Genomic DNA, 27876 nt, shown 5'->3' with positions numbered 1-27876 from the left:
ACTATTAACTAGAGAGAAAGCTGGCGCTCCGCCTATGGGAGTTTGCATGGAGCTTCCTCGAGACCACCTGTACCACCATGGGCGCTCTAAGCATCATGGGGCGGAGAGCTACCGACTGCAGAACTACGCCTTTTGGCCAAAAATAATGAAAAAAAAACGTTGTTAGATAATTAAGAATGTCCTATCATTCAATATCCTGTCTATCAATCGTAACAAACGAGCTGAAAAGTATGCAAAAGCAAATCTTGCTCAAAATAAGCAATGGCTTGCTCTCATATTGGCCAAGCATTGCAGACCACAAAAGCCAATATTTCGTGCTTAACAGGCGCACTTTTTAAAAACAACATATGTTTTTGAAAAAAATGTTGTCGCCTCAACATTTTAAAAGGTTCTTCCACACCACTTCGGAAAACAAAAACCTTTTATTGGCGTCGTGTGCTGTAGCGTTTTCGCTACTTTTTCACCGACACGAAAGCGCAGCCGTCGGCGCCATTGCAGCGCAACCGACACGTCGTGTTTTGAATTATTTGCCTATTTGAGGCATTGCTTGAGTACTTGTACGGCGGACACGTGTGAAGAACTCATTCAATAGGAAGGTGAGCAGGAGTGTGTTTTGGAAGCCAACGACCAGGATTTCGGCCTGTCAACATTGGCGAGTTTCAACGGGTAAGCCATGAAGAGTGCTGCGACGTCTTTTCATCTGTTAGGGGAACGAAGACTCCTGCGCCGTTTTACTAAGCCTGGATGAATCGCATGGCCGGTGAGTCCCGCTCTGCGTTTCTTTGCTAATGATCTTTATTCACACGCGCTATTTGCATGCGGCTATATAGGGATGTGAGTGGAGGCAGTCCGCCTGCGGTTGCCGCAGCTATAATGCGGCGCCAAAAAAGCAGGGCCTATATCCTGCATGACAAGTGTTGTTCTCATTGTCTTTATGTGCCTTTATTATTCGAGTGCTGTGGTAAATAAAAATGGCACCAGATATCACAACAGAGTTACGCTTTCGCTTGCTAGCGCTTCGACACTCGGTGCAAAAGCATGGATTTGCACTGCGTAGAAGACGATGAGCGAGAAGTGCCGCGCGGCGGAGCGCTCGCGCTAGGCCAGCTGCGATCAGACACCGCACTATTTTGCTCAGGGTTAGTACTCATCGGATTAGTGCTTGTGCCTTAATATGCGTCATACTAAATTTTGAGACAGTGATCGCATGCGAAAGGCTAGTTCATATTCATCGCCTTGTCATTTGTAAACTTGTCTGTGCTTCCCCAGTGGAACAGGATTTGAGGCAGTGTTATGTCAAAGTTAGATCAATCTTGCGTCTCCTGAGCTGTAAACGTTGATGCTTCCTCTCCTTCTGAGCACTGCGAGCTGTCGGATATGCAACTGCACAATTATTTAGGATTTCTACCTTTTTGCTATATCCCTCGCTTTTGTGGCCCGCATTCAAGTCGTTCGCCATTGTCGATGGTTTTTTGTTACTTATTTTCGCTTTGTTATTTATTCTTGGTTGCGTGCCATCAGCTGTGGTGCCGGCGATTCTCCGAGCTCGGAACTCTTCCCAGGCACGGGATCCTACCCACAGACCTCCCTTCGCCGCACTCACGAGTGTTCTTTGGTATTTTTTTGTTTCTCTTGCCCTTACTTGCATTGTCAGTCGACAAATTTGTGCAGCTTTTAATTGTATGCAGATTTGTTAAATTCGCTAGCAATTTTTCTATGATGCTAAGCTGTGCTGTGAGATATCAAGCTTCTTGCTATTGAAGGCATGCTTTTTCCATTCTATCTTCTCAATTAACCAGGGCAGACTGGCTGCAACTTTCAATTTAATACCTAGACATTGGTGCAAGGCACCATGATAGGAATTAATGAAAACCTGCACATCCTATATTCATATTGGTGTGCGGTATTTCAGCGAGCTCATCTTTCAGTGTGGTTATAACAGTCATTGTGACTCTTCTCAAAGAATGTATATGGGTGCATTACATAAAATCTGTTCATTTCTTTTGTCATGGGCTAGCTCATTGGTTTTTTATTTACTTATATTGCATCTAATTTTATTTTTTAAAGCAGTAGACGATTTCCTCTCTTGTCATTCATGACATGGCTACAGCCACTGACAGCTGTTGCTCTGGATGTATTTATTTGCAGTTGCCAGCGGCCAGCATCTATTGGGCCATGCGTGCTTCCTGCCTTCGGCTGTGTCATCCTTCCTGATCCGTTCATGGTAGTTATTCTTTTTCAGTGATGCATATCTTAGCTGCCTATTTAGAAACCTATTTTCAACATAGGCTTGCAGCTAGGTTTAGAAATGCATGCAAACTCTACATGCACTTCACAGCAGTACCTCAGCTTATAAATACCGGACCTGTAGACTTGTACAAAGTATAGTCACTGATGTAGCTCTTGACGCAGCTGCTGTTAACATATACGTGCTTTTACATTGCACACCTGTTGCCTGGTATGCATATGTGTCCTCGAAAAGGACCTAGATGTTCATTTATCTCTTTAAAAACATTGTGCTCAACAATGATGGTTTACCAGTATTTCTGATACAGGGAACAATTTGTCAGTCAGTAATGTAACATTGCACGATGACACCAATCCTTGTATGGCATAGCATCCTTGCAATGCACTGGGCAAGCTGCTGTCAGCACAGACTTATTGCTGGTTTATTGCCATAGATTGTGGTTATACTGCACAGTTTGTACCTCTACCTTCTAAAAGCTGCGTCCTTGAAAATTTTAAAATTAGTTGAAGGAAAATTCAAGGAAATGTAACAGTAACTGTCTCACATTTTGGTGGGCACTTGAACCGTGATATAAGGGGGGGATATAGAAGGGAAGTAATGAAGAGCTGCCCTAGCGGAGGGCTGATGCCCATGTTAGATGCCCCTCTTTAGTTAAACATACCTCGCAATTAACGCATTTGGTGCAAAACAAACATGGGACTTGCACGCTCATGAGCACCCTCATGTCAGTAAAACAAAGTGCCAATGTTGCCGTATTTCAGAGCTTTGCTCTTAAAAGCGCAGCTGACTGCTCCTCAAAGTTGAGAGCAAAAATACATCTACTTTTCCTCATGTGCAGTCCGCGGTGATGGTGCCATTTGCAATGGTGATTGACATTGAGTCGCATGATGCGCAGTCCGTTCCTGGAGTTAGTGATTTTGTCTGTCGTGTGAATGTGCTGTTAAAATTAGTGCAGGACAATGGTTCTCCAGTTCATTTTAGGTAACTGTATCCTGTGCCACGTGCTACCACCCTTTTTCCTCAAATTTCCTAATCTCATTTAGCCATCTGATTGCCACCCATTCATGCATTCACCTACTCTTGGAATCCTCCCAGTGTTTTAGTAGTTCTCTGCATTACACTTGCATTTCCCTTCCTCTTTTTTTCGATTTAGTCAAGATATCTCTGTTCCTGTTTCTTGCATAAGCATAAGAGGCAACTCAAGTGCACCATCTGGGCTTGTGATGCAAATGTGTAGGACCCTTCGTTTTTGGGTAAAACCTGGTTTCTCCCTACTGTTGCACCAATAAAGATTCTTAAAGATCAGGTTCAACCCAATTTCTGTGCAAATGTGCCTGTAAGAAAGTGTGGTTTGAAGGTGCACAATGCCGAAGAACTGCTGGAGTGTAATGGATGTCACATAATTCTTCTGACAGATTTTTTAAACAATTCTGGTTATTTCCCTTTAATTGTTTATTTTTTGTCGGTTGCTTATAATTTTTGGATAAATTGAAAACTACATGTACTGACTGGTATTTCATTCCAATAATTATACCCATTATTATGAAGCTGTGTTGGAAGGCAGGTGTGCATTTAGTATGCGTGCTTTGAATTTCAGTGATTGTTTCTGCAATGCAAAATGGAGGGCAGGTCTCTGCTGTGCAAGGTTTTTCCAATGGAGTGAAAGTAACTGGAGCAGCGTTTGTTACTTTGTCACCCAGCCAAAAGTTCTCCCACAGACCACTGAGCTTCTGAATACCTATGGCTTAAAGCTCGAAGCTCTGGTTGCCTTTTACGAGGTTTTCTGCATTAACGAGTGCAAGCCCAAGGGCTCAGAGCTATCAAGCATTTGAAACCATAGAGCTATACACAGTAGTGCTGGGACCGTGCAGCAAGTCAGTGTGAATTAGGTCGCGATAAACGTGGTTTACTGTAGAAAGCTAGTGTGAAAAAATAGTTGCGCTCACAGAAACCGCTGTTTTTTTCTTAATCGGTCATTGAAACAAAGCAATGCATGTAAAATTTGATATCTCGCTGATTCCTCAATTTTTTTCCAGCTAAAGACCAAGAGTTGCATGGAAGTTGTGCAAGCCTCCAAGTTGCGTGTGATTTGTGCCACGGACCTGGAGCAGGCTGGGAAATTAGCGGATGGCCAGTGGTATTCACTCAGTTAGGCAAGCTTTTTCTGTAAGTACAGTTTTTGGCATGGCATTGCTTAGGGATGCATGCACTAAACTGACTACTCTACACCTGCCCATGCTTCAAGAACAATGAAGCACATGAAAAAAATTGATTGCCGAAAAAAAATTGCTGCTTCTGTTATGTTTTTTCAGAAAAGTATTTGCCATTTAAAGGGCTCAGTGTGCTGTGAGAACCTTAAAAATTATGTGCTTGTTGTGGCTTTTTTTTTCAAATTTCTCTTTCCACGTCGATGTTGGCCTGACCATGTAGCCTGTCTGCATGATATTGGCTGCTACTTACAGTTCGCTTTTTTGTTGCTCCTTTATTGCCTGTCACATTCTTTGCGAGGCAGTGTTATGCAGTTTGGGAAGCAATCTGATCTGATTTCTGCATTGGCCTGAAGTGCAAGCTTTTGCATGTGAGGCAGGTTTATGGTGTCCCCTTGTTTTCTGTAACTGCAGTTTGGCCATGAGGGTTAGTCCTTTTTTATTTTGATGCAGTGTCATATACTTCATGCATAAATTAATGAAGAAATCACTATTTTTTGTAATAAATGAACATTCATTATATCTGGGGCCATTATAAATGCGCTTGACTCTAAAATGGCTGTCTTCTGGCATTCAGTATTACATCTTAAAACCAGCCGGAAGACACAACACAGGAGAAGAGATGATCACAAGACGAGGCTGGTCTAACAACTGAAATTTTATTGAAGAAAAGCGGCAAAAGGACACCTGCAAAGAGATTCACGCGCACAAAACCCCAAAGCAGTGACAGGGCAAAAAACAATCGAAAGGCACGTACATACTAGTAAACCATCTAAAAAACTAATTCCTTACAGTGAAGGTTCACCGACGGTTTAGCCAGGCACGTTTTTAGCCTCACCGATGTAGTAAGCCTCAACTATATCAGGGCAGATTTATCACTTCCCTAAACCACTGATGTGCCGCGGAAATCAGGCGTGCAAAGAGAAAGGTTGTCCTCCGATTGCATTCACGAGATTGAACGTGCAGTGTCAGGTGAAACTTCGCCCCCTCTCTATACAGTGAAAGTGCTCTCAGCCAGGCGCACATTCAGATATCTGCCTGTCTGCCCATAGTAGTTTCAGCTACGAGGCAGTGGAACGCAAAAAACCCGTTTACTTTTGCAAGTGGTGGACATTTTTTATCTGCCACTGTGCATAGCGGACGATTACCCGTAGTTGTATCAAGCCTAGTTTGAACGGAAAAGCAAAGGGCTCCTACCTCACTTTTAGCTGTCAAGACAACAGCAACATCATACTTTGGTGCAACTTTCTTCCGACGGTGAGAAATGGCGTGGAGGTAAGGTATAGAGCCCGCCTTTTTGTGCTGCTCAACTACGTCAGCATCATGCGAATGGTGTTCCGTTCCCTCGAGAGAGTAAAAACACGCTATGACAGGTGCGCGAGAGGCAAGTGGGAACCCAGGTGCCATTGGCTTGGAAACCTGCTCCGAGAATGCATTCTAAACACAGTGATGGCATGACTTCCATAAAGCGGTCGTGATGCATGCGATTGCCAACCTGTCCTTCACCAGCCTCGAGTGGTTCTACTCATAGCTAAGAGGCTTCCCGATCTTGGGCTGTGGCACCAACATAAGTGGTCGTCCGCAAAGCGCAGGTCTAAGTCAAGAAGCTACAAACGGTTATGCTTAGTGAAATTCAGACGTAAAAGATGGGATTTGACCGCATGCCTAAAGATTTCTAAAACGTCTTGTGCCAACTTATCTGAGCCCTCCTTGTGCAAAAAAAAGTGGGTAGCAATCAACACAACAAAATGCTACTATGCCGAGGTCTTCCAAATGGCTTTGATGCGGTATCAACTCTGGACAGAAGAATGTTGCGGAGGAACGGTGCGACCTGGGACCCTCTGCATATGCCTGATTTCTGATGTAAATACCGTTTTGCCAACTCACAAAAGTGGAGTTCTGTGGAGTTCTAGTTTCTTGTGGACAGCAACCTGGGCAGGTGCTCTGCAGTGAGCATCGACATGTAGGGCCTGTACTATTCATTGTCACATGATAGACCTCTGAGGCATGTGAAAACTGCATCGGAGTGAACAATGAACATGCTTTTACAGATGATTGCGTGATTTCGGTTGCTGGCTTCATGGGGCCGTTGTCCTTTTACTGCAAATCTGCATTTGTCAGTTAGCAGGGCGGTATTTACACGCAGGTAGTACCTTTGCTCAGCAACATTTTTTTTGTCTAAAGTCGATAAGGCATTAGAGCCCTGTTTGGAAGACCTTGGCATAGTAGCATTTCGTTATGTTCATGACTACCTAATTTTTCTGGACATCGAAGGCTCAGATAAGTTGGCACATGTTTTAGGAGTCTTTAAGGCATGCAGTCAAGGCCTTTCTTTTACATCAGAATTGTCTAACCAGAACCGTTAGCAGTTTCTTGATGCAGACCTGCGCTTTGTGGACGACCATGTTTGTCAGGGCTACAGCTAAAGATCGGGGAAGGCTCTTTTTAGCTACGAGTCGGACCACTCGTTGCTGGGGAAGGATGGTGAAGAGGCGTATTTGTCGCTGGTTAAGGTCAGTAAAGATGGAAACACTTGATGGGTGTGCAGTCGTGTGCATGACATCAGCTTTACATAAGTCATGCCATCACAACTGGGGACGCATTCTTGTAGCAGGTTTCCAAGCAGCTGGGTTCCCACTTGCCCATCTCAACAACCTGTCATAGTATGTTTTCACTCGCTCGAGGGTAAGGAACACATACTCGGATGATGCTGATATACCTGAACTCCACAGTATTTCACAGTCTCAAGAAATTCGCGGGAAAGCGCAATGCTGATGTTGTCTTAACAGCGAAGTGCAAGACAGGAGGCATTTGCGCCGCCATTAAAAAAAGGCTTGATAAAACTGGGTACTTGTCCACAATGGAGTGTCACAAAAAAGGTTCACCACTTGCAAAAGTAATGGAGTTTATTGCGTTCCACTGCCTTATGGCTGCAACTAATATGGACAGACAGGCAGATATCTGAATTTGCACCTGACTGAGCACTTTCACTCTATAGGGGGAAGGCAAATTCTAATCTGGCACTGCACGCTAAATCTTGTGAATGCAAATCTGAGGATGACCTGTCTCTTTGCACGCCTAATTTCCACGACACGTCAGTGGTTTACGGAAGGAATAAATCCGTCGGTAGATAGTTGAGGCTTACTACATCGGTAAGGTTAATGACACATGTGGCTCAGACGTCGGTAAACCTTCACCGTAAGAATTTTGCTTTTTTCGATGATTCATTAGTATGCCAGTGACCTTTGATTGCACTTCGCCCTTTCACTGCTTTGGGTTATTGTGTGCCCGTATCTGTTCGCGGGTCTTTTGTGGCTTTCCTTCAATGATGCTGCCGTGGTGGCTCAGTGGTTATGGCGCTCGGCTGCTGTCCCAAAAGATGCAGGTTCGATCCTGGCCACGCCAGTCGAATTTCAATGGAGGCAAAATTTTAGAGGCTCGTGTATTGTGCGTTGTCAGTGCACGCTAAAGAACTCCAGGTGGTCGAAATTTCTGGAGCCCTCCACTACGGCGTCCCTCATAGCCTGAGTTGCTTTGGGACGTTAAACCCTCACAAATCAAATCCAATAAGCAAAATCTTCAATGAAATTTTTGTTAGTCCAGCCTCTTGAGCTCATGTCTTGTGTGTTCTGTCTTCTGGCTGGTTTTAAGGTGAGTCAGTACCAACTCGGCCAGTCGTAAGCCTTGTTCACTATTACAACATTTTGAATAAAGTGAGAACTTTACTAAGCTATGTTGCCGGGGATCGTGTCCGCAGAAGTTGTGGGCAACTCAGAAGAGATAGCGTCATACGATTGGTTGTGTAATTGGAAGAGGATGATGTGCGGATGCTGCGCGAAAAGAAAATTTCGTAATCGGATAATTATTTACAGCCAAAAATTTGAAAACACTGAAAGTAGGTGGAGCTACAACGGAGCGCCAAGCTTGAAAAACTGGAAGTATAGACAAAGCCAAAGCTTGGCGCCAAGTTTGAAAACTCGAAATGAGCAATCATGTGACCAGTGATAAGTGACCTATACGTAACCAGGAGATAGCAAAAATAATGATAAATTAGAGGCAATTAGGTAATTATTGAGAATCAAAAGGCAATGAACGGGCAATGAACGAGAAGGCAATTAGACTGAGCAGGTATTCAGTGAGTGGGCAGTAACGATGCATGGAGGAAAATTTGAAAACTCGAAATCGTTGCTGGGATGAAATGAGGGTAAAAGAATAGTTAATTGATAACCAATCAAGTCAACGAGAAAACAACCATGGCGCCAAATTTGAAAGGCGACCAGTGTCAAGGAGGCGTCAACGCTTTCACATTTTTTTTTGTGCAGGTAGCAGCGGTGATGTCTATTTTTTCTTTTTTTCAGCCAAGACAAAGACCACTTTTCTTGGCTCATGGGCGATGTATCTAGGAACCTGCGGCCAGGACAACGCTGGACAGCATGCATCAGCAAGCTCGAAAAAAAAGCATGAAACAGTAAATAAAAACTGATCATTTTCATTTCAATTCTAGTGGCTTTGTGCACGAATTACTCTGGAATGCACAAAGCTTGTGTTGACAGGCGACCATTAACAAGCTGTGCATTTTTGTGCATTGCCTACTCCAGAACACAAATCCTGTGTTAATTGACAGGTGACACAGTAACGACTGTTACACAGTGTACGAGCACTACACCAGACACACTACAGAAGACAAAGCAAACTACTGAAGACAAGACAAACTACACAAGACAGACTATAAAAGACAAGACAGACTACAGAAGACAGGACCGACTACAAAAGACAAGACAGACTACAGAAGTCAAGACAGACTATAAAAGACAAGACAGACTACAGAAGACCGGGCCGACTACAAAAGACAAGACAGACTACAGAAGACAAGACAGACTACACAAGGCATGCCCAAAATACGACAAGACTACAGACTACAGAAATTTTCTGTCTTAGAATCCTGTAGTGTGTTTTGACTGGGAATTGTGGCCGTGGCTGGCGCACAACAATAATCGGAGGTCATAAATTCATATTGCAGTGATGACACACTGGAGGGTAAGCCAAGATATGCATGCGTATAAATAGTTCATAGAGAAATAACAAATATATTTTGCGATGTGTATAACAAGCCACTAGTTCTCTTTGCGGCATTATGTTGCATTTGCCGCAATGTCGGGTGGTTTACTAAATGGTAAATTGCAAGTGGTCCTTGTACTGTACAGTATCCGCACATGTTAAGGGATCCACTATAACATGCCGGCCACTAGTACTATGTCCCTCCTAGTGCATGTGTTTGCTTGGAGACGTAAAACCCTGAATGTTAGAACTTGCAGAAGAAATTCCTAAAACAGCCAGTATAAGTAGCACTTTATCATAGTTTGAGAATGCCTGTTTTCGACGCTAGCATACGTGTCAACCAAGTCGCATCTCATGTGTATACCCTCTTAATTGTTACAGAGCCGAACACATGAGCCAGCCTGTTTTTGCTGGTGCTAGATTCCAGATACTGCTAACTTCCCCCAACAGCAAAATAGAGTGCAACAGTCCTGACTATGGGATGGCAAATTATATGCCACAAAACCTTTTGGTTCTGCAGAGTATTTTTTGGATTTTTTGAGCTGATGAAGCCATGCATGTCTCAACATTAAGTTTCACTACTTTATTTTTTCCCTAATCGCGCTACAACTGCTTATAGAAACTGATTTCAGCATACAGCTAATCATTATTAATTGAATTCTGGCATTTTTTGAGTGTCTGTATGGCTATGTGCTTGCTGAACAGGAGGAGAAAGAAGCCATATAACACGGTGTTCCCAAGTACCTTTTGTAAGCTGTTAGTATTCGTCAGTAATAAGTGAATTCAAAACCCCTGGTCGCAGGATAGGATAGGATACACTTTATTACTCTAACAAGGTCTTTCAGTCAGACAGCGGTCTTCATCTTCAAGCAGATGTCTCCCTCCGTCTTGCAGAGGTCGGCGCCCTATTCCAGGGCACCGCTGAGTTTGGCCGCTCGCTGGGCATGGATGACCAATTCTCTTTGAAGGGGTTAACAGTGTTCAGACTAACATGGCACACAACAGTTCTAGAAAGCAATCTTGCATTTAATACAGCAAGAGGAAAAGCAATTACAGTATATGCGCAACCAGAGCAGAATTATAAACTATCATAGCAGCCACATCACCAACTGCGGTGAACTGTGTGTGTGAAAGACGCTTAGCAGAAGGGTGTTGTGGCTCAGCCGAAGAGCCTCAACCCCCTTACATAACAAATGCAAAACACTTATGAACATGACAAATAAATAGTTCAACAAAGAGAGCACATAAGCAGTACGCAGAAACAAAAAACTGAATATTTTAATCATTTCGTAACACAATGCGCCATGAATAAAACAGCATATTTACGCTTCTTTCTTGTTGGAGCATCTGCTTTGACTTTGTATCTGTGCTTCTGTTGACAAATGTGGTGTACCCATGTAGCCTTGTGTGGCACATTAAATTAAGAAGCTTCAGACTTCAGCCTACTGAACAGAACATGCCTTGTCGGTTTGGCATCCTTTCAACCATATTCTTACACACATTCGATATGTGGGCACTGGGCACACTATGTGATTTCTTGTCCGAAGGCGGATTCTAATTCCTTTAATAATATAGACATTCTTCAGAGGTTGCGGCAGCAAATGTGAAAACTCGCTCAGGATCACCATTCGCATTGAGTAGTATGAAAAGTTGATGTCGCTCATCGACAGAGCCACAGTCTGCTGCAAGCAGTGTTCTCTCACATGTACACTCAGTAGTTCTCAGATCAAAAAAGCTGTTCACAAGAGTGACAGCGATAAGGTACACATTTCCATATACTATGCGAGGGGCATGTTGTGAAGACCCTTGCACATCAGATGAATCGGAGCCTCGCGGCCTGCTGTGGCTTGTGGTTGGTATGCTGCTTCATGACAACAATACAGAAACACCCTCCAGGTTGATGAGGAATGCATTTGTTGTCACTTCACAGTATCCTTGAGAAAGCGTGAAAACTTTGCCAATCCAGATATGTTTCAGAGTGGCGACGAATTGGTGCAGATTGTGTCTCAGTAGGGACTTTTTTATGAATAATTGAAAAAAGGTTTGCAAAGGGTCCAGCAGAAATCAACGAGTGAAAAGATGAGTAAATTGAAAATATAATTTATATAGTCCAGAGCAGGAGCAAGGATTTGATTGTAATCTGCCAACCTTTGATGTAGCGCGGTTACTCGTCCCGAGGGCACCCAAAATGCCATTGGGCAATCCTATTTATGGGTGACTCAAAGAAGACATGGTGTTCCGAACCCTCACTTATGCGTACCACAACTCGTCATCTTGCTTTTTCAGGCTTGAATTGAACAGGCTGTCAAAAAGCTGATCTGCCTTTTCTCCGAACTCTGTTGTAAATTTGGCATCAACAGGAAGCCCCTGAATGGTGATGAGAGTGAGAAGTGCCACAGACACAGATTTGCTGAACAGTTTTCAAACTCTCATGTCAGCGAAGGCATCCTGCAAATATGTTGTTCTTTCGTTTCTTTACTAATTTGGTTTTGAGATGTCCAGTTGGTATGTTCAAATATGGCTTATGGATGGGATGGATGAGGATTATTGACAGGCTGACATCGTTCCGACTCATGAGCATAGACGACTGCTTTCACCAAATGACCTTTTGTTTCAAGCCACTGGATTAAGTCTAATAGCCGCTTGTATATTGCAAGAGCTGATTATGCTTGTGGGCCCCCGCAAAGGCTACTGGCTGAATCCAAGTTCTTGATATGCCACACACTGCCATAACAAGAGCTTTGCTTTCCACATGAGAAGTCCTTGTATTCCCATCATCTACGAAGCCAATTACGGCATCCCTCATTGCCTGAGTCGCTTTGGGACATTAAACCCCCATAAAACATAAACAATATCTTGCGAGTGATCATAGATCAAAATTCTTTTCAAGGCTATTTCATTGAATAAAAGGCAGAATGTTTTGTCTTGATGTGGTCTATCTATTGTTACTGATTCCATTGAATTTATGGCACCTGGAATGATATTAAGTGTCATTGGGATGTGTGCCAGCCAGCGCCTCAGCATCATCACCTGCAGCAAAGAAAGCATTTCTCTAAAGAAACAATAAGATTTTTGGGAGTAAAAGAACAAATTGAGAGCGAATTGTTTGTTTTTACTAGTGCTTTTTGGATTTTGGAAAAGAGCAGAGCCTGATCTGAAAAAAGCTCTTGTAGCAAATGTGGCTTATGCTTTTTTAGAGCTTCTTGATGTGTTACTCGCCTTCACTCATGCCTTTTTCTTATCCGGCCCAGTACTTTCCTGTATCTATCGCTTTGAGAATGCAGTTTCTCAATCTGCTTGAGAATTTGAGCGGTGTACACAGATGCGCGTCTCCTCTGTCTTCTCTTTGGTACTTCCGGTGCAGCTGTCACCGTTGCCTGTCTGACGCTGGCCTGTCTGGCACCACTGAGGCCACTAGGCCAGCTTCACCTGAAAAAAACATTATGAAAGAAAACAAAAAGACGTATTTTTGTAAACCTCACAGAGCAGCCTAGATCCCATAGAAATTACTGTTAGGGTGCAATCAGAGGGCAACTAATTGCCCACTGTGCAATGCTATGTCATGTTTTGTTTGAAGTCATCATATACTCAGGCAGAAATGAGCATTCAGAGGGGAGGTTTTTCATGTAGTGGTCGGAAGATTTTCCTGTCTAAGGACCATAAATTCACAACTACAGAAATTAAACGTGGCATGAAAGCAGTTCATTAAAGAACTTGCAGAATTTTATGAAACATTGACAGAAAGCAACAACCCTTGCAAAGTAATGGTATTTGTATTAGTTCATACTCGGCTACATAAGCGAAGTTTACAAAACTGCGACTGCGGCATATTGTATTTCCTCATGTATCTAGTTTGGCTGCTGCGTCATCGTTTACATGCACCACATCAAGCTTGGTGGCGCCATGCCCAGTGTAGGCTGTGGAACGGCAAGCTGCGCCCACTTCCAGCTTAGGATACTTTTGTTAGCTGCAGCTGGTATCAAGTGCAGGCGGGGGATGGGTGCACATTTCCAACATCTGATATGCTAGAAAGTCGAGAGAGGTCACATTCATGTAAACGTGGCTGCGAGGCAAGTGGTATCTGAAGTGCTTCATATATGTTGCGTAATCTTTTTTCAGTTATCTTTTTTTAAAATAATTGAGCGGAAAATGGGGCATAAAGGGAAGAAAAACACAGGACTTCTCCCCTTGAAGTCCCCGTTTTCCGCGCTATTATTTTGAAGAATGTATCACCAACTCGCCCGCCTAGCTATTGTGTTGAATTGCCTTATCAGCAATTTAAAAAGTAAACTTTGTGAACAAAATAACTGAAGGTATGCCTATAACTATGTTTTGTTCTGAAAACAATAAACAGCTGAAGTATTTACACAGCTGTGTCGGAACAGTGTGTACATTTTCATAACATGTCTGAGTTATGTAAATGGGAGAAACAAGAAATAATCTTTTGCATTAAAGTAAAACTGATGACTATTACAGACCTCTCGATATCCATCATGAAAATATCAAGGCTACTGGTCCATAGTTTTTATACAAATGAAAAAATGAGCTGTTTGCAAAAAATACTCATGTTTTCTTTGTGCACTTACCATCATAGAGTAAGTTCCATGGTGCTGTTGTGGGCACTCTGATGGGTGTCCTTGGGCCAGCACCTGTTGAAAAAAAAAAAGAAATGCACGGTAGGAGGTGTATTAATGCTCAGATGCAATTTTTCTTAAACTAGCTTTGCATTGCTTATATGAAAAAAAAAAGAGAGAACGAAGATGGGTCAGAAAAAGTAAAAAAAAATCGGCTCGCGCAAAAGGCGCTGCCTCGCTTATAAAGACCGTAAAGCGCCCTCGGCCTCCCATTTCCCCAACTGGCGGAAGCGCCGCGAAACCACAAAAAAGCAATAACAAGCGAGGCGAAACTGTTTCTGGGAGGTTCACGAAAGCAGACACGACAGAAAGGAACGAGATAGCAATACTTTGGTGCCCTCCACTATATGGTCGATCGTGTGCGCTTAGAGCCAGAAACGCCAGGGACAACCGGGGTTCACGGCTGAGGGAAATTTACAATGCTTAGAGCAGGTTGTACCATGTAAAAGCTGTGTCTGGAGAGGCAGCTCTACGGTACACAACGCTTCCGCGGGGCACACTGGGGAGTTGATCACGAATATGGCCAATCAAAGCATCCTGTGCATTTAAAAAAGAACAACTCCGACGGCTTATATGCATGCAGCTCATGGCGCGTTTCTGACTTTCAGCGCGCTGTCCCAACCTACTGGTGTTAGTGAGGCCTGCGCGATAATTCTGAATGCGACGCTCACATCGCGGCTGCAGAAAACACGCACGTAATATATATATGCAAGCGCTAAATTCCATAAAACGTATACCAAACTGTAACAGCGAGACACTGAAGATTAAGCCAGACAGTGAGGCGCGAGCGCGCACACACACAAATGTAAGCAAACAAAACAAAGTAGCGAGCGGTCCCACGCTTAAGAAAGGCAATGCCGCGTCGGGCCATCTAGAACTGCATCACGGCCCCTTAATTTTTCTTTAATGAGTCTAAACGTACTTTTAAAACGCATCCCGCAAAACCAAAGTCGCAGCAGTAAACGGCACCAGGTGAAATTCGTTGTATTCCATCAGCAATTTGAAATCGCAACGGTCAACCGTTGCGATTTCAAATTGCCGATGGAATACAAACAGGCACGCAGGACGCAACGGTTTTGTGAACTTGTTACGCCAAGAGAATACAATGTGCAGTGAATTCATAACTACCTGAGGTGGGCAGGAACACTGAAGAAGCTTTGACCACTCTTGTCGGATGTGCTGTACTACCACTCTGCGCTGCACGGCTCCAACCCTGCCACAAGAGCCACAGACCACATCAGAAGATGTGAAGAGTGGTTCTACACTGAGACCCACCCATATATTTCTATGAATAAAGTTATTACTACTACTACACCCATGATACGTCGCGTCGGACAGGCGAAAGTTCCGTTTCTCCTACTTTCGCCCACGCTACCCGCGCGGCGGCGCTGACGCGATGTGTCATTTCTTTGATATTTTATTTTCAATACTTGGCGCGGACGCGTAACAGCCTTGCCGATACTGGATCCCCAGCCAACTTGAGCGACAGCGGAACAAAAAATTGCCCGTGGTGCACAAGATGGCTGTTACCGATATGCAACTGAATTTCCAAAGGGATTGAAAGCCAGTTCCAAATTGAAGCAACTTTTTGTTCCTCTATCGCTCAACAGGTCTTCTTCTTTCGATCTATTATATAGTATAGCGGCCATCGAAATGGGGACCACACCGGGACCACTATTTTGCACAAAGCTTGCTGCCACCCGTTTGGCGCAGAATGTTCGAAGTGGTGTCAAATGATTTGGCACGTTCCTGAGGATAAAATTACTAATTACGATGATGCCCAATATATGTGCGGGATTCGCAATGACGACCTTTCCGCCCCCAAACGGTGCATTTCGAGGACCTCCAGACTGCCATTACGGCCGAACCATTTGTCGCGGGGGGTTCCGGATGGTGTCAGACGATTCGTCGTGTTGTGATGCGCATGTTTATAGCATTTATTGACTGATATAACGAGGAAATATGCCGGATGAAGCGAAGGCGGCTGTAAATCGCAATAGTAGTGCAAAATTCATGTGGTAGAGTGGCGACATACGCCTAGAAACGTGCCGCTTTGTCGACTCATCGTGTGGGCTGCTTCTCGCAACAAGCCCAAGGAAAGCAGAGGAGGCACTTCCAGACTAGCACCCCTCGGCGAGCGAAATGGGAGGCGTCATTCTGGGACCGCTAGGTGACGCCAGGCTTGGGCTAGCGGGTGCTTGGGTTGAGCAGGTGGCCGCGACCGTTGGCGGGAAAGGCGGCAAAGATGTTTGAACACTGTGAACACAGTTATGCGCGGTAACCCCGTTCGCAGCAACCTTACTGGCCCATGAACGGAGAAACGCGGCTCCATGCCTGTTCGCAACGTGAGAAGTGTAACTGGCGCATGATCGGAGCTGAACATTGCTCTTTTCACCGCTCTCGGTACGTAGCGGCAATCTGAGCTTTCATTTTTTTTTTCATCGGAGGACGTTCGGCGCGAATCGGGTCTTCTCCATTCCACATTCCCAGACCCTGCGTGAAGCTTCTGGATCGTTGAGCCTTGCGCGATTGTTGAACAAACGTCCTGATCCTGCGCTGAACTTAGAGCACGATGTATTTTCACGGGTGAACTCTAGGTCGCCGGTACGTGTAATTCCGTTCTCTCGTTGTGGAACTTTAGATGGAAACGCGGCGATTGCGCGAGAGCTCTCTTCGCGAGCCTCGTCTCACTTCTCGACTCGCCGTGCTGGCTCACTGACTGCGGCGCTCAGTTCAAAGGCAGAGTATTTTATCCAGACAACACAATGCAGTTACCTAGGTGGCAAACCAAAAGACAAATAAATTACTTGTCTGTAACGCAACTGTTTTGATCCCAGCCCCGCCGGCCGCTCATTGGCGAGGTGAAAGGAGAAAAAAGGATAAGAAACGCTCTTCGCTTGAAATTTCATTGCACGTTAAAGAATCCCGGAATCCGCTACGAAAGTGCACTGACATCGCACAGCCCACGGGCGCCTTACCGTTTCTTCATGGAAGAAAAACGGTAAGGCGCCCGTGTGCTGTGCGATGTCAGTGCACGTTAAAGATCCCCAGGTGGTCGAAATTATTCCGGAGCCCTCCACTACAGCACCTATTTCTTCCTTTCTTCTTTCGCCCCCTCCTTTATCCCTTCCCTTACAGGTGTCCGCCGATATATGAGACAGATACTGCGCCATTTCCTTTCCCCAAACACCAACTATTATTATATGCCTCGAGGCCCGGTGTAATCTCGATTCTCCTCCGCAGGCAGTGTCGTTGGCGCTTTTTGTCGGCGGCGTATTCGCTCATGGTGTCAGCGCACGGACGCGGTTCGTCTGCGCATGCGCGTTCTAAGGCGTAATGCGAGTACACCGCCGTTCGCACTTCAGCTCGGGCTTTTCGCTCCCGCGCATTCGTTCGAATTTGCAGCTGCAGCGGAAAAAGATGAGCCTGGCACTCTTGTTATCGGCGTGTTCGTAATCGCAGCGCCAAGTGTTCTGCAGCTCCGGTGGTACGTCATTTGTACATTTGTACAGTCGTCCACAGACCTGTTTAGAGTGCTCGAACTCCGTGCCGTCTGCGCTGGATGGACATACGGACGGACGGACCCTTTAAATCGGGTGGTGGTTCAAGCCACCTAGCCATGACTTGTGAAATTTTGTCTTGATTTTAGCCACCAATCAGACAACCTTCGCTTGGTTACTTCTACCCCCTTAAAATCTACTTTCGTTCACTGTCTTTAAACCCCAATGCTTTGGTTAAATCAACGCCGCTGCTTTTCACTGTGAAGCCCTTTACAGAAAAGTGTCAAGTGTTCAGCCGTTTCCTGCTCCTCCGGCAGCAGCGGGCCACGGCGTACCATTTGAGGTGCGGCGTAGGCGCACTTTCCTTAACTGCTCGAGTTTCTGTTTTTGGTCGTGCTCACAGGCTGACGTTGACGGCGTTCATCGATATCTCAAGGTGGAATTCAGTGCGAAACTCTTGTTGCGTGCAAGGATTTGAGCGTGCTCGACGACAACGATAGCACGGGCATTTCCTATACTGCGACACTGCTCGGAGCCGTTGGTAAAGATTTGGTTTTATGAGGGTTTAACGTCCCAAAGCGACTCAGGCTATGAGGGACGCCTTAGTGGAGGGGTCCGGAAGTTTCGACCACCTGGGGTTCTTTAACGTGCACTCACATCGCGCAGTACACGGGCCTCTTGAATTTCGCCTCCATCGAAATTCGACCGCCGCGGCCGGGATCGAACCCGCCTCTTTCGGGCCAGCAGCCGAGCGCCATAACCACTCAGCCACCGCGGCGGCTACGTTGGTAAAGAGACCGCCGCTGTTCACTGTGGGGCATCCGCGCTGTTCGTCCACCAGTATTTCAGTCTTGCGCTACGGAGTGCGCGTCGGCGTATTGTGGCAATGTTTCGCGTCTTGAGCGTTCAGTGTGCCATTCGCGCTCCCGTTTCGATAGGCACTGAAACCTCTTTGCTACTTATGCGTGTTCTTCCAACGCTCAGCGATTGTAACTGGTGTTGATTGTAATATAACTGTCATTTTATTGTTTTATCAGCGATTGCGCTTGTATTAGCGGCGGGGGTCATGACATATGGGCTGAGAGCTATATTGTAAAGGAAGCAGCTGCGCTTGATTTGTTCTTAGTACATAGAAACTCTGTTGCATGCCCGTTTGAAGAGTTTAAAGCGCCAGCTCGATGGGCACATCCTAGACGTACGGGCACAGCGCCTACGCGCACGGGCGTACGCTGGAGCCTATTCGCATGCGCGAGATGCGACGCGCGAGCAGGCGCGAGCGGTGGCACAGATATCTGACATGTCAGATATCCGCACCTGCGCACGGGCGCTCGCGCGCGCGTCAGAAGCGGGATCTGGTTTACAACAATCAGTGGACCGCGGGGCTCTCGGGGGCTTTTTTTGCATAGCTTGGCGCTCTTTCCACTCTTCTTCGCTGTTTAAGTTGTCCTTTGAGAGCCCCCCTCCCCCTAAACCCCCTTTCTTCACGCCTTGAAATTCCTTCCGTGGGCCCGAGAGGAGGAATGAGCCAGCGCCAGGAGCATGGAGGTGCATGCCCCTTTTCGACGTCCGTCGCGGCGCTGGGCGCGCAGGCGCTCCTCACATGCGCGAGGAAGCGTTCATGGAGTTGCCGCTCAACGTTTGAGACGTAAGCGTCTAGCGAGTGTATCTGCCTCGGGGACGTGCCGGGCTGAACTTCATTTGTTGATATCGAGGTCAAGTCTGTATTTTTAGATTCGTTTCCTGTAGCAGGTTGGCTATTGCTTTTCTGGCTGAGGTCATGGTCAAGAAGTGTGAAAAAGGTGAAGCATTTTCGCGCTTTGCGACAGCGAAAATGTTACTACTGTCGATATGATTTCTGGATTTCGTTTGCCGCCTTTCGTGTATTGTATGAACATTATTGCTCTAAGCTTTCTTAGTGTAATGAAGCTCTAACTGATTTTGGAGGCCTTTTCTCACACGTGATTATTGTGCCGATGTCCTGTGATAGTGTTATTTGTGATAAAAAGTACTTAGTGGAATGAGAATGCACATATGCATTGAGTTGCAATGACGGCTGTGGTTATGTTGAATTAATATAATTTGATGCGTTCATTACGTACGTAAATTGACTCTCATTGTCTGTATTGTAGATCGCAAGTAAAGTGCACTGGACGGATGGACGGACAGACGGAATGATGGACTGATGGATGGATAAGGCTGAACCCTATAAATCGGGTGATGGCTCAAGCCACCTAGCCATGACTCGTGAAATTTCAATCTTGATTTTAGCCACCAATCAGATAATCTTTGTTTGTACTTCTACCCACTTAAAATCTACTTTGCCTTGACTGTCCTTAAACCCCAATGCTTTGAATGCATCAGCCCCGCTGCTTTCCACTGTGGGGTGAAGCCCTTTACAGAAAAGTATCATGTGTTCAGCCGCTTCCTCCTCCTCTCCACACGCACCGTATAACGCGTATCTCGTGGTACCTGACTCTAGTCCAGAGAACTCCCGTCTTGGCCTCGAACAACAAAGATCTTCTGCTACAATTCTCGTAGATATTTTCTTTGGCAATTTCCTGCCTCAAGATTGTGTATGTTCCCAGTGCCAATTTCGTCAGCATGGATAAGCATAGAGAGCTGGGCAAGTTGGTTCTGGGTATAATTATGAAACATCATTCCAGCGTGCAGAAACACATGGACAGAGAGAGTAGACACCATAGACGCCTCGCCTAAACAATGCTTTAGGCATCACGACAAATCCACCCTCTTTGCAACCAGCAAGGCTAGAACCTTGTTCTTCAGGTAATAAGAAGTGGATCTAGCATTGACCGCGTGGGGGCTAGCGGTGGCAGAGGGTGGCTTTGTCGTGATGCCAAGAGCATTGTTTAGGCCCGGCGTCTGTAGTGCCTGCTCTCTTTGTCCATGTGTTAATGTACACTGGAATGATGTCTCATAATTATTCATCAGCATCTCTGTTTTCCACAGACGTCTCTGTTTCTTTACCCTTTTTCTTAACCAATAATTGCTGATTCCCCCCCCCCAACTGCTGTCCAGATATTTGATTGTCAGTTTTCTAGCTCGCTTTCACCATTTTGTGTCCATATTCCTCATGTACAGCTAACTGAAAACTTTCCTAGCTCACTGCTTTCCCGCTTTTCTCTCAAGCACTCCTCAAATGCTATCATTTTATAAGCTTTTCTGCTCTCGAACGACGCGCATCCGATGTCACCCTGTACCCTCTGATGTGGTATGCAGCCATGTGCTCCCAAAGCTAGCCTCCCTACGCCGCGTTGTTTTATTTCTAACCTTGCTCGAACATCTGGTCTCATGGACAGAACCGCATTACTGAAAGTCAGACTAGGAACCATCACTCCTTTCCAGATCCCTCTTAGCACTTCGTACGTGTTGTAATTCCACAACGCCCAATTTTTCCTGAAAGCTGCATTCCTACTAGCTTTATTCATTGCATATTTTTTATGCTCTGTCAGATATTCAGCACCGTTATTTATCCACACCCCAAGATACTTGTACTTATCCACTACCTTTAACATGAACTCCTGTATTCTATGCTCGCCGCCCTCATCATTAAATGTCATGACGGCAGATTCTTCTTCTCTAAACTTGAAACCTAATCTATCTCCTTCTGTACTGCAGATGTCTATCAACTTCTACAAATCTTCCTTGTTGTCAGCCATAAGCACTGCAACATACTCATACATTACTCCCGGTAGTGACTGTTTAATAATTTCGCCTTGCTTGAAAAAAGAAAGATTGAAGCCTAGTCCGCTCCTCTCTAGTTTGATCTCTAACTCTTTTTGGTACAACGTGAACAATAAAGTAGACTGAGGGCATCCTTGCCTAAGCCCCCTGTACCATTAAAGGCCGTGATACATTTTTTCCTCCCATTTTATAAGCACTCCGCTATCGTTACAGATTTCGTTTAAAAGATTAATTACTCCATCTTCCACATTCAATGTGCCCAGTATGTCTCACAAATCCTCTTGAATAACGTTGTCATAGGTTCCCCTCATATCCAGAAACGCTAGCCATAAGGGCCTGTATTCCTTTTCAGCAATCTCTATACATTGCGTGAGTTAAAACAGATTGTCTCCCAACCTCATTTGTTTCCAGAATTTCTTTTGTAGCTCCCCTAGCACCCTCTCGTTCTCCACCCAAGCCTGCAGTCTGTCCTTAATAATCTGCGTCACCACCCTGTAAACCACAGACGTCACTGTTATGGGGCTAGTTGTTTATGACAGATTTGTCCCTCTTTCCCTTATATGTCATGTTCATTCTGCTTAATGGCCAACCATCAAGGGCTTTGCCATCCACTATCATTTTGCTCGCTTTCTCTTAATGTTTCTTGGATTTTGGACCTAGCTTCTTTATTAACATATTCACATTACCATCTCGTCCTCTCGACGTGCTACTAGGAACCTTCTTCTCTGCTCTTTCCCACTCTCTTTGTCCAAGTGAAACAACTGCGGTAACCGGAATGTCCTCCTTCTATAAATTATGTGCAACATTTCCGTGTTTTTAAAATTTTGCTGTCATCCTTGTTCCTATATGTTCTATTGCTTCATCCCTTTCTAGCCGAATGCCCTGATCTGTAACTACAAACCTTTGCTCTAGCTTAGTCTTATTATCATGGAGTGGAGAAGTTTCCAGAAATTTATGTGCTGTTTTTCTATCCTTTCTTTCTAATTTTTCTCTTTGATCAAATAGGATGCTTCTCTTCTGCACTTTATGAAGGTATCCCGTTTCCTGTCTGCTTCAGCTTTTCCTTCTCCCCTCTTCTTGGAATATCTGTGTTCCTTGGACGCTTCTTGACATTTTCCTACAGCCTTCTTGACCTCCTCATCCCACCAACTCTTGGGTTTGCGTCTTTTTTCCCCTTTTAGCCTCAGTCCCACCTTAGCTAGCTCAAGCTCAAATAATCGAGTTAATTTGTTATGAGTCTATTCTGTTTCGTTATCCTCAAAAATTGCTTTCTCAGTTTGTTTTGCTGCTGCTTCCTATTGCTTTTCCGAGCAATAATTCCCCTCTGATTGTTCATCTCGCTTCAATTCTACATTTGTTTCTCTTCTGGAACTCGGCTTGATACGTTTGTGTGTCATTACCTAGACTTCTGGAGCCATGATAATGTATGCTTATTACCCCTAACCTATGATAAATCCTATGTGACCGGTGCTAACAGAGAAGCGTCATCGCAAATTAATAAATACTTTACCGAACACCAGAGCAAAGTGTAAGGAGTTGTCCCGTATGTTTAGCTTTGTCTTTACCGAATTTGACGGAGCTATCTGGTGGTGCTCAACTGCGCGTGTTATTGTTTACCTTTTTTTTTCTTCCTTATCAAAGTCATGGCTTGCTGATTAACCTTCCAACGGCTCATGATACTTAGCCGATTCCCCGTTGGGGGTGTGTGCACTTAAACACGTGGAGATCAGCAGCTGTTTTTCTTTTTTGCTATGAATGCCGGACATTCTGGAGTGCTGACTGATGGCTACAACTTATTCTTATTATGCCCATTGCCTGCTTATCGATGTCGGGTGAGGCCGTTCCGCGACTGGGAGCTTTGGCTGTAGTTAGGGCTAAAGTAACTTTTGTCTTGGTTGGCGTGCTTAGAGACGCGTGTTCAACTTCCCTAAGCGGAAGTCTGGCAACATTGTTCTTCAGCCTGATTCCTTTGCTTGGAAAGAATTAAGGTTATTTCACTGACGTAAAAAAATCTGTTATATGCTGGCACTTGGTACATGAGGCATCATGTGCAATTTGTCAGACATGTGTTGGACTTCGTCAACTGCTCACCGTTTGCCTTGTTTTTCATTAAGCCTTTAATTTCAACTAGCCCGCATTAAAAGCATAGTGTGGGCTCACTTTCATCTCTTTGGAATGTGCTCGAGAGCTTCGAGGATGCCGGTGCATCGTGTCAATTTGGTGTGCTGCTGCAGCTGAGAGGAAGAGAGGATCGGCTAATCATACATTTTCTGGCTCCTTCTGCTCGCCAGAACTTCATTTGTACACCACATAGACTATCAGCTACTTTAGCCACTAGACTATCAGCGACTTTAGTTTGTTCGTATCTAGAACTGATGGCGGCAAGTGCGCAGTGGTAGAGCGTTCAAATCTGTGACGCGCTGCCTAGTTTGTGGCGGAAAGCATGCCTTCAACTACGGTGCCTCCACTTCATCTAAGTGCTGTCTGTGCCGCAGTTATTTTACCCAGACGGCGATGTCATCAGCGTGTTTAACCGATCCTTTAGAACAGATGCCTGCGCATTGTTGGAATTAAAACAAAAGCATTATTATATGCTGGCCCTCTTACTTCTGCACCTGATGTGGAGGCAGCTTTGACTACATCAGCTATTGAAAAGGCACCCACTGGTGCTGTGAAACATATGCTTAATACGTTCAGCGAGGCTTTATCATAAGGTCACCTTCAGGCTATGCGTAAGAGTCTGCATCTCTGCTACTTAGTGTTCTTCCTAATTCCCACCAGTCCTTATCGTTGTGACGCATTGCGTGTGTTGCCAGTCATAAACATCACCGACACAGAACTGCCTCACACAGCGAAGTTAGCCACGTAGATCTAGAAATGGTGTCCTATTCAGAAACGTCGTGCTTTTCATAAAAGTCCTAGTAATATAACTCGTCATCCGGACATGCTGGAAGAGATAGTTGCATCTTTTCCCACTGGTACAGTAATAATTTCCCCTCAGTAGAGTCTTCATTTCCTGATTTGCTGCATGCTTATTCAAAACACAACACCGGTTTATAACAGTTTTGCAAAAAAAACAGCTTTGAGTGTCATTTAGGATCTTTGGCGCAGATCGTATTACAGTAGAGTCCAGATATTTCAAATATTGGCTCTATAGAACACACAGATTATCCCCTGGAAAATACCATGTAAAAGTATGTATGAAAGTTGCGCTGTGCATCGAACTGCGCACCGGCCGTGCAAGTGGCGCTTCTCCTAACTGCACTGTTCGGTCACTTTCCGGGACTGATCAGCTGCTCGGCCTTTGGCAGCTGCTTGCAGCGGCATCAGCACTGTCAAACCGCTTAACGAGGTGAATGGGGGTTTGCTTGAGGGTGGCCTTCGGTCTCTTGTACTCATTTTCCACGCCACATCGCTGTCATGCTGCCAAGCCAACCAATCTAACTAAAGCTTGCCGGCGGCCCTGGCAAGGCATTGTGGAAACCAAGTTTACCTTTATTTTAATGAACAATAATTCTATTTATAATGTTGTGGTGGCACGGTTATGTACCTTATAAGGTAGCGGCTAGTTCCAAAGCACCATCCATAGCAGCTTCGATGCAAAGCAGGTTACACGTAGCAGTGCCTTGAGAGCTGTGCGCTGCCAGCACGCCGGCGGGCAGCATGTCGCTGCAAGTATAACGCTGTACTAGCGCAATGTATTCTTGCTTGTAGGTTACAGACAAGTTTAACTATTGCGGTTTTTATATATCGAATCATCGATATATTGAGCTATTTCGCGTTCCCTTCCAATTCAAGATATTCGGGTTCGACTGTACTTGAGTCTGGGGAAGGGCGAGCGCTAGATAAATAAAATTTTATTTGTCTTGATAAGCTTTGTCGGACAGAGCGTACTAAAATTCTGCGCATTTTATTCTCCGTTTGTCCGAACTATACAAGCTCCAAAGTTTACTTCTGCGGAAAGGTTTGAGTTTTCATAAATTCTTTCTACGAGACCGTGCTGTGGAATGTTGTGTTGAATCTGGGTTTATATGGGTAAGTCAGTAAGAGCAAATGTTAAATTCTATTAAGACTGCATTTTCCTGCCTTTGTGATGGATGGATTTTTGAATACTCAGTGAATTTTCTGTGCCATATTGTTGTCCTTCTCGGTGTAGTGAAAATGCTGCGGTGGGCATATATTCTCAGGCCTTTTCTTGGAGCTACCGTATACCGTAGTGTAAGAGCCACTCAGCCCGAATTAGCAGCAAACACGAATTGCGTTTATCGTGTAATTTTCCTCGCGCGGAATGTTGTGCGCAGAGCTACCGGATGGCAACAGCTGCCTGTGACACGCATTATACGACCGTGGTGACGTCGCGTCGTTCTGTTAATTCTGGCTCTGCGTGGAACTGCTACAGTGAGGAGGCTTCGCCATTATGCCACTATGTTGCGCATCCTGCGCCTTGGCACCAGAAAGAACAAAAGCCTTACCGTCACGCTCGTTTGCTGAGCAAAAGAAAGAATTAAATATTTAGCATAGTGCAATACGCTATCGCCAACCGGTTCTTCAAGGCGCAGCTGGGCCGCCGCGAAAACGGATCACGGTAGCGGATCGCGGATCGGGCTATGGTAAAATTAAATCTCTCTGCGCGAGCGGTCCGCTTTTTTGGAGCCACGTGGCGTGCACGCCTAAGCGCCGGCGCACGAGAAAAGATGTCCGCATCGGTGCCGTCCGCGGAAGCAGCTGCTAAATAGGCGAAAGAATTGAAACAACGGCAAACGGTCGTAAGTATGCTAGTTGTTCTGCGCCAGTGGCCAACTGACGTCCGACGCGCGCGTGTATGTGCAGTGCTGGAGCTGAGCAGCAACGGTTCGGACTCATCAGAGTACAGCGGCATCACTTCGACGGCGGCGCCGCCCACGGCCGCAGCCACCGGTGTCGTCGTCGGGGCGCCGGGGCTGCCGGTGCGGCGCGGCGAGCATCAACCCTGGTAAGCTGACGTGCTGCGGCCAGCGGTGCCCGTGCTACGTGGCCGGCTCGAGCTGCGCGAAGTGCCGCTGCAAAGGGTGCCGAAATCCCATCGACAAGATCACCCGGATCTGGGGCGAGGCCCTTCAGGTGGGCGCCCACGAGTCGGCCAAGTCGGGCGCCGACGGCAAGCCGCCCGAGGGACGGACACACGTGGTGCATATCCTGCAGGTGGACCACAAGTGACCTGTGTCGTGGATCTCTCCTTTATTTCAGAGTCTCAGTTATGATTTCATTATTGCTTTCCCTGTTTTCTTCATGCAATGACATCTGAAGAGCTATTGGAAAAGGAGAAAGAAAGTGTGGTGAACGGTGATGCTGCAGAAAACTCCAGCAAAAGTCAAACTTGGTATGCTACATTTTTTCTTTGTTTTCGATCATCCAGTCTTCGTTATGACGGAAAGTCCACCCTGGAAACTTGCAATGCTTGCCAGGGCCATTTGCCTTGAGTTTCATATTTTGTGGTTAGCCTCATGGTAAATCAAGCTTTCACCATGCATGCCTTATTTAATAAGAATTTTCGAAGCAATAGTATGACATTGTGTGGTGAATTGTCACTGGTTCAGTTTCAGAACTCTGCAGCATCTGACCATTACGCGGAATTGTGTCATGTTAGCAATATTTACCATCAGCTGTCCTTTCTTTTCTATAACATTTCAGCCAATAGCACTGTAATAAAAATAGCAAGACGGAAATGGGGCAAAACATCAGCTGGAAGATATGCTGCTTTTATAAAAAGTTACTGCATGGTTTACGCCGTCATTCTTGGTGCCTCGCCTTTTGTGCTCCTTGTCACGTGCCTTGAGCTATCACATATTGAAGCATGGCGCCTTTAGCAGCCTTGTACTGAACCTGGATTAAGCTCAGACGTTTCGGTTATGTTTTTTGCAGTTATATGCCTATCTGTGGTCAATGTGCTGCCCATATGCCTATTGAGCAAAGCAATAATTCTATTCTTCAGGCCACCCTCGAAAGCAAGTTATCTGTGTGCTCAGTAACTCCGAAACCGGAACCCAGTAACTCCAATTGGTTCCACTTAATACCAGTTGGAATTTCAATTGGAGCCACTGGACTTTTTCAGCTGGTATCAGTGCACACTAAACCTCAGATGGTCGAAATTATTCCGGAACCCTACACTACAGGCACTCTTGCTCTTTTTCACTCCCTCCTACATTCCTTTCCTCACGGCATATTGGAATTGCTTGGTTCCTTAAATCCAACACAGTTTGTACGTTCACACAGTTTTCGTTCAGACACCACTGCGCTCAAGTCACATATTGGCCTTTCTTTTTCCACCGAGGAATTTGTCTGGTAGCACTTCCTGCCGCATATTTAACAAAAACAACGAACTGTTTTCTTCAGACAAGCAGCTTTCTTACTGATGAAACTCAGTCCGTCCGATAGCGGGGCCATTTCTCAAGACTACAGGCCGGCCGGCAATGTGAGAGTTCCTCTGCTTTTCTCTGTAAATGACCAATTGCTTTCCTCTCGGCAGGTGGTCACGAGATTGGTGTTTT

At 45.4% G+C, this 27876-nt stretch overlaps 1 protein-coding gene and 1 pseudogene across 1 annotated transcript; both read left to right on the top strand.

Moving 5' to 3' along the window:
- LOC144127228 (uncharacterized) overlaps window positions 1-26545 on the top strand; it is a 60256-nt pseudogene extending 33711 nt beyond the window's left edge.
- LOC144115895 (uncharacterized) lies at window positions 544-4401 on the top strand. The gene is made up of 4 exons (XM_077650802.1): window positions 544-760; window positions 1522-1615; window positions 2149-2224; window positions 4285-4401. Exons 1-4 carry the CDS (start codon window positions 745-747, stop codon window positions 4399-4401), a joined length of 303 nt encoding a protein of 100 aa, XP_077506928.1. The 5' UTR covers window positions 544-744.
- Window positions 26546-27876: the final 1331 nt, after the last annotated feature.

Source organism: Amblyomma americanum, chromosome 1, assembly GCF_052857255.1.
Source record: "Amblyomma americanum isolate KBUSLIRL-KWMA chromosome 1, ASM5285725v1, whole genome shotgun sequence".
Classification (NCBI taxonomy): domain Eukaryota; kingdom Metazoa; phylum Arthropoda; class Arachnida; order Ixodida; family Ixodidae; genus Amblyomma; species Amblyomma americanum.
The sequence above is the reverse complement of the archived record's forward strand: the minus strand, read 5'-3'. Positions and strand labels throughout refer to the sequence as shown.

Coding starts and splice junctions, on each gene's coding strand:
- LOC144115895 (XM_077650802.1), top strand. Junction 1,616..2,148: donor GCACTCACGAGTGTTCTTTG/GTATTTTTTTGT, acceptor ATTTATTTGCAG/TTGCCAGCGGCCAGCATCTA. Junction 2,225..4,284: donor TCCTTCCTGATCCGTTCATG/GTAGTTATTCTT, acceptor ATTTTTTTCCAG/CTAAAGACCAAGAGTTGCAT.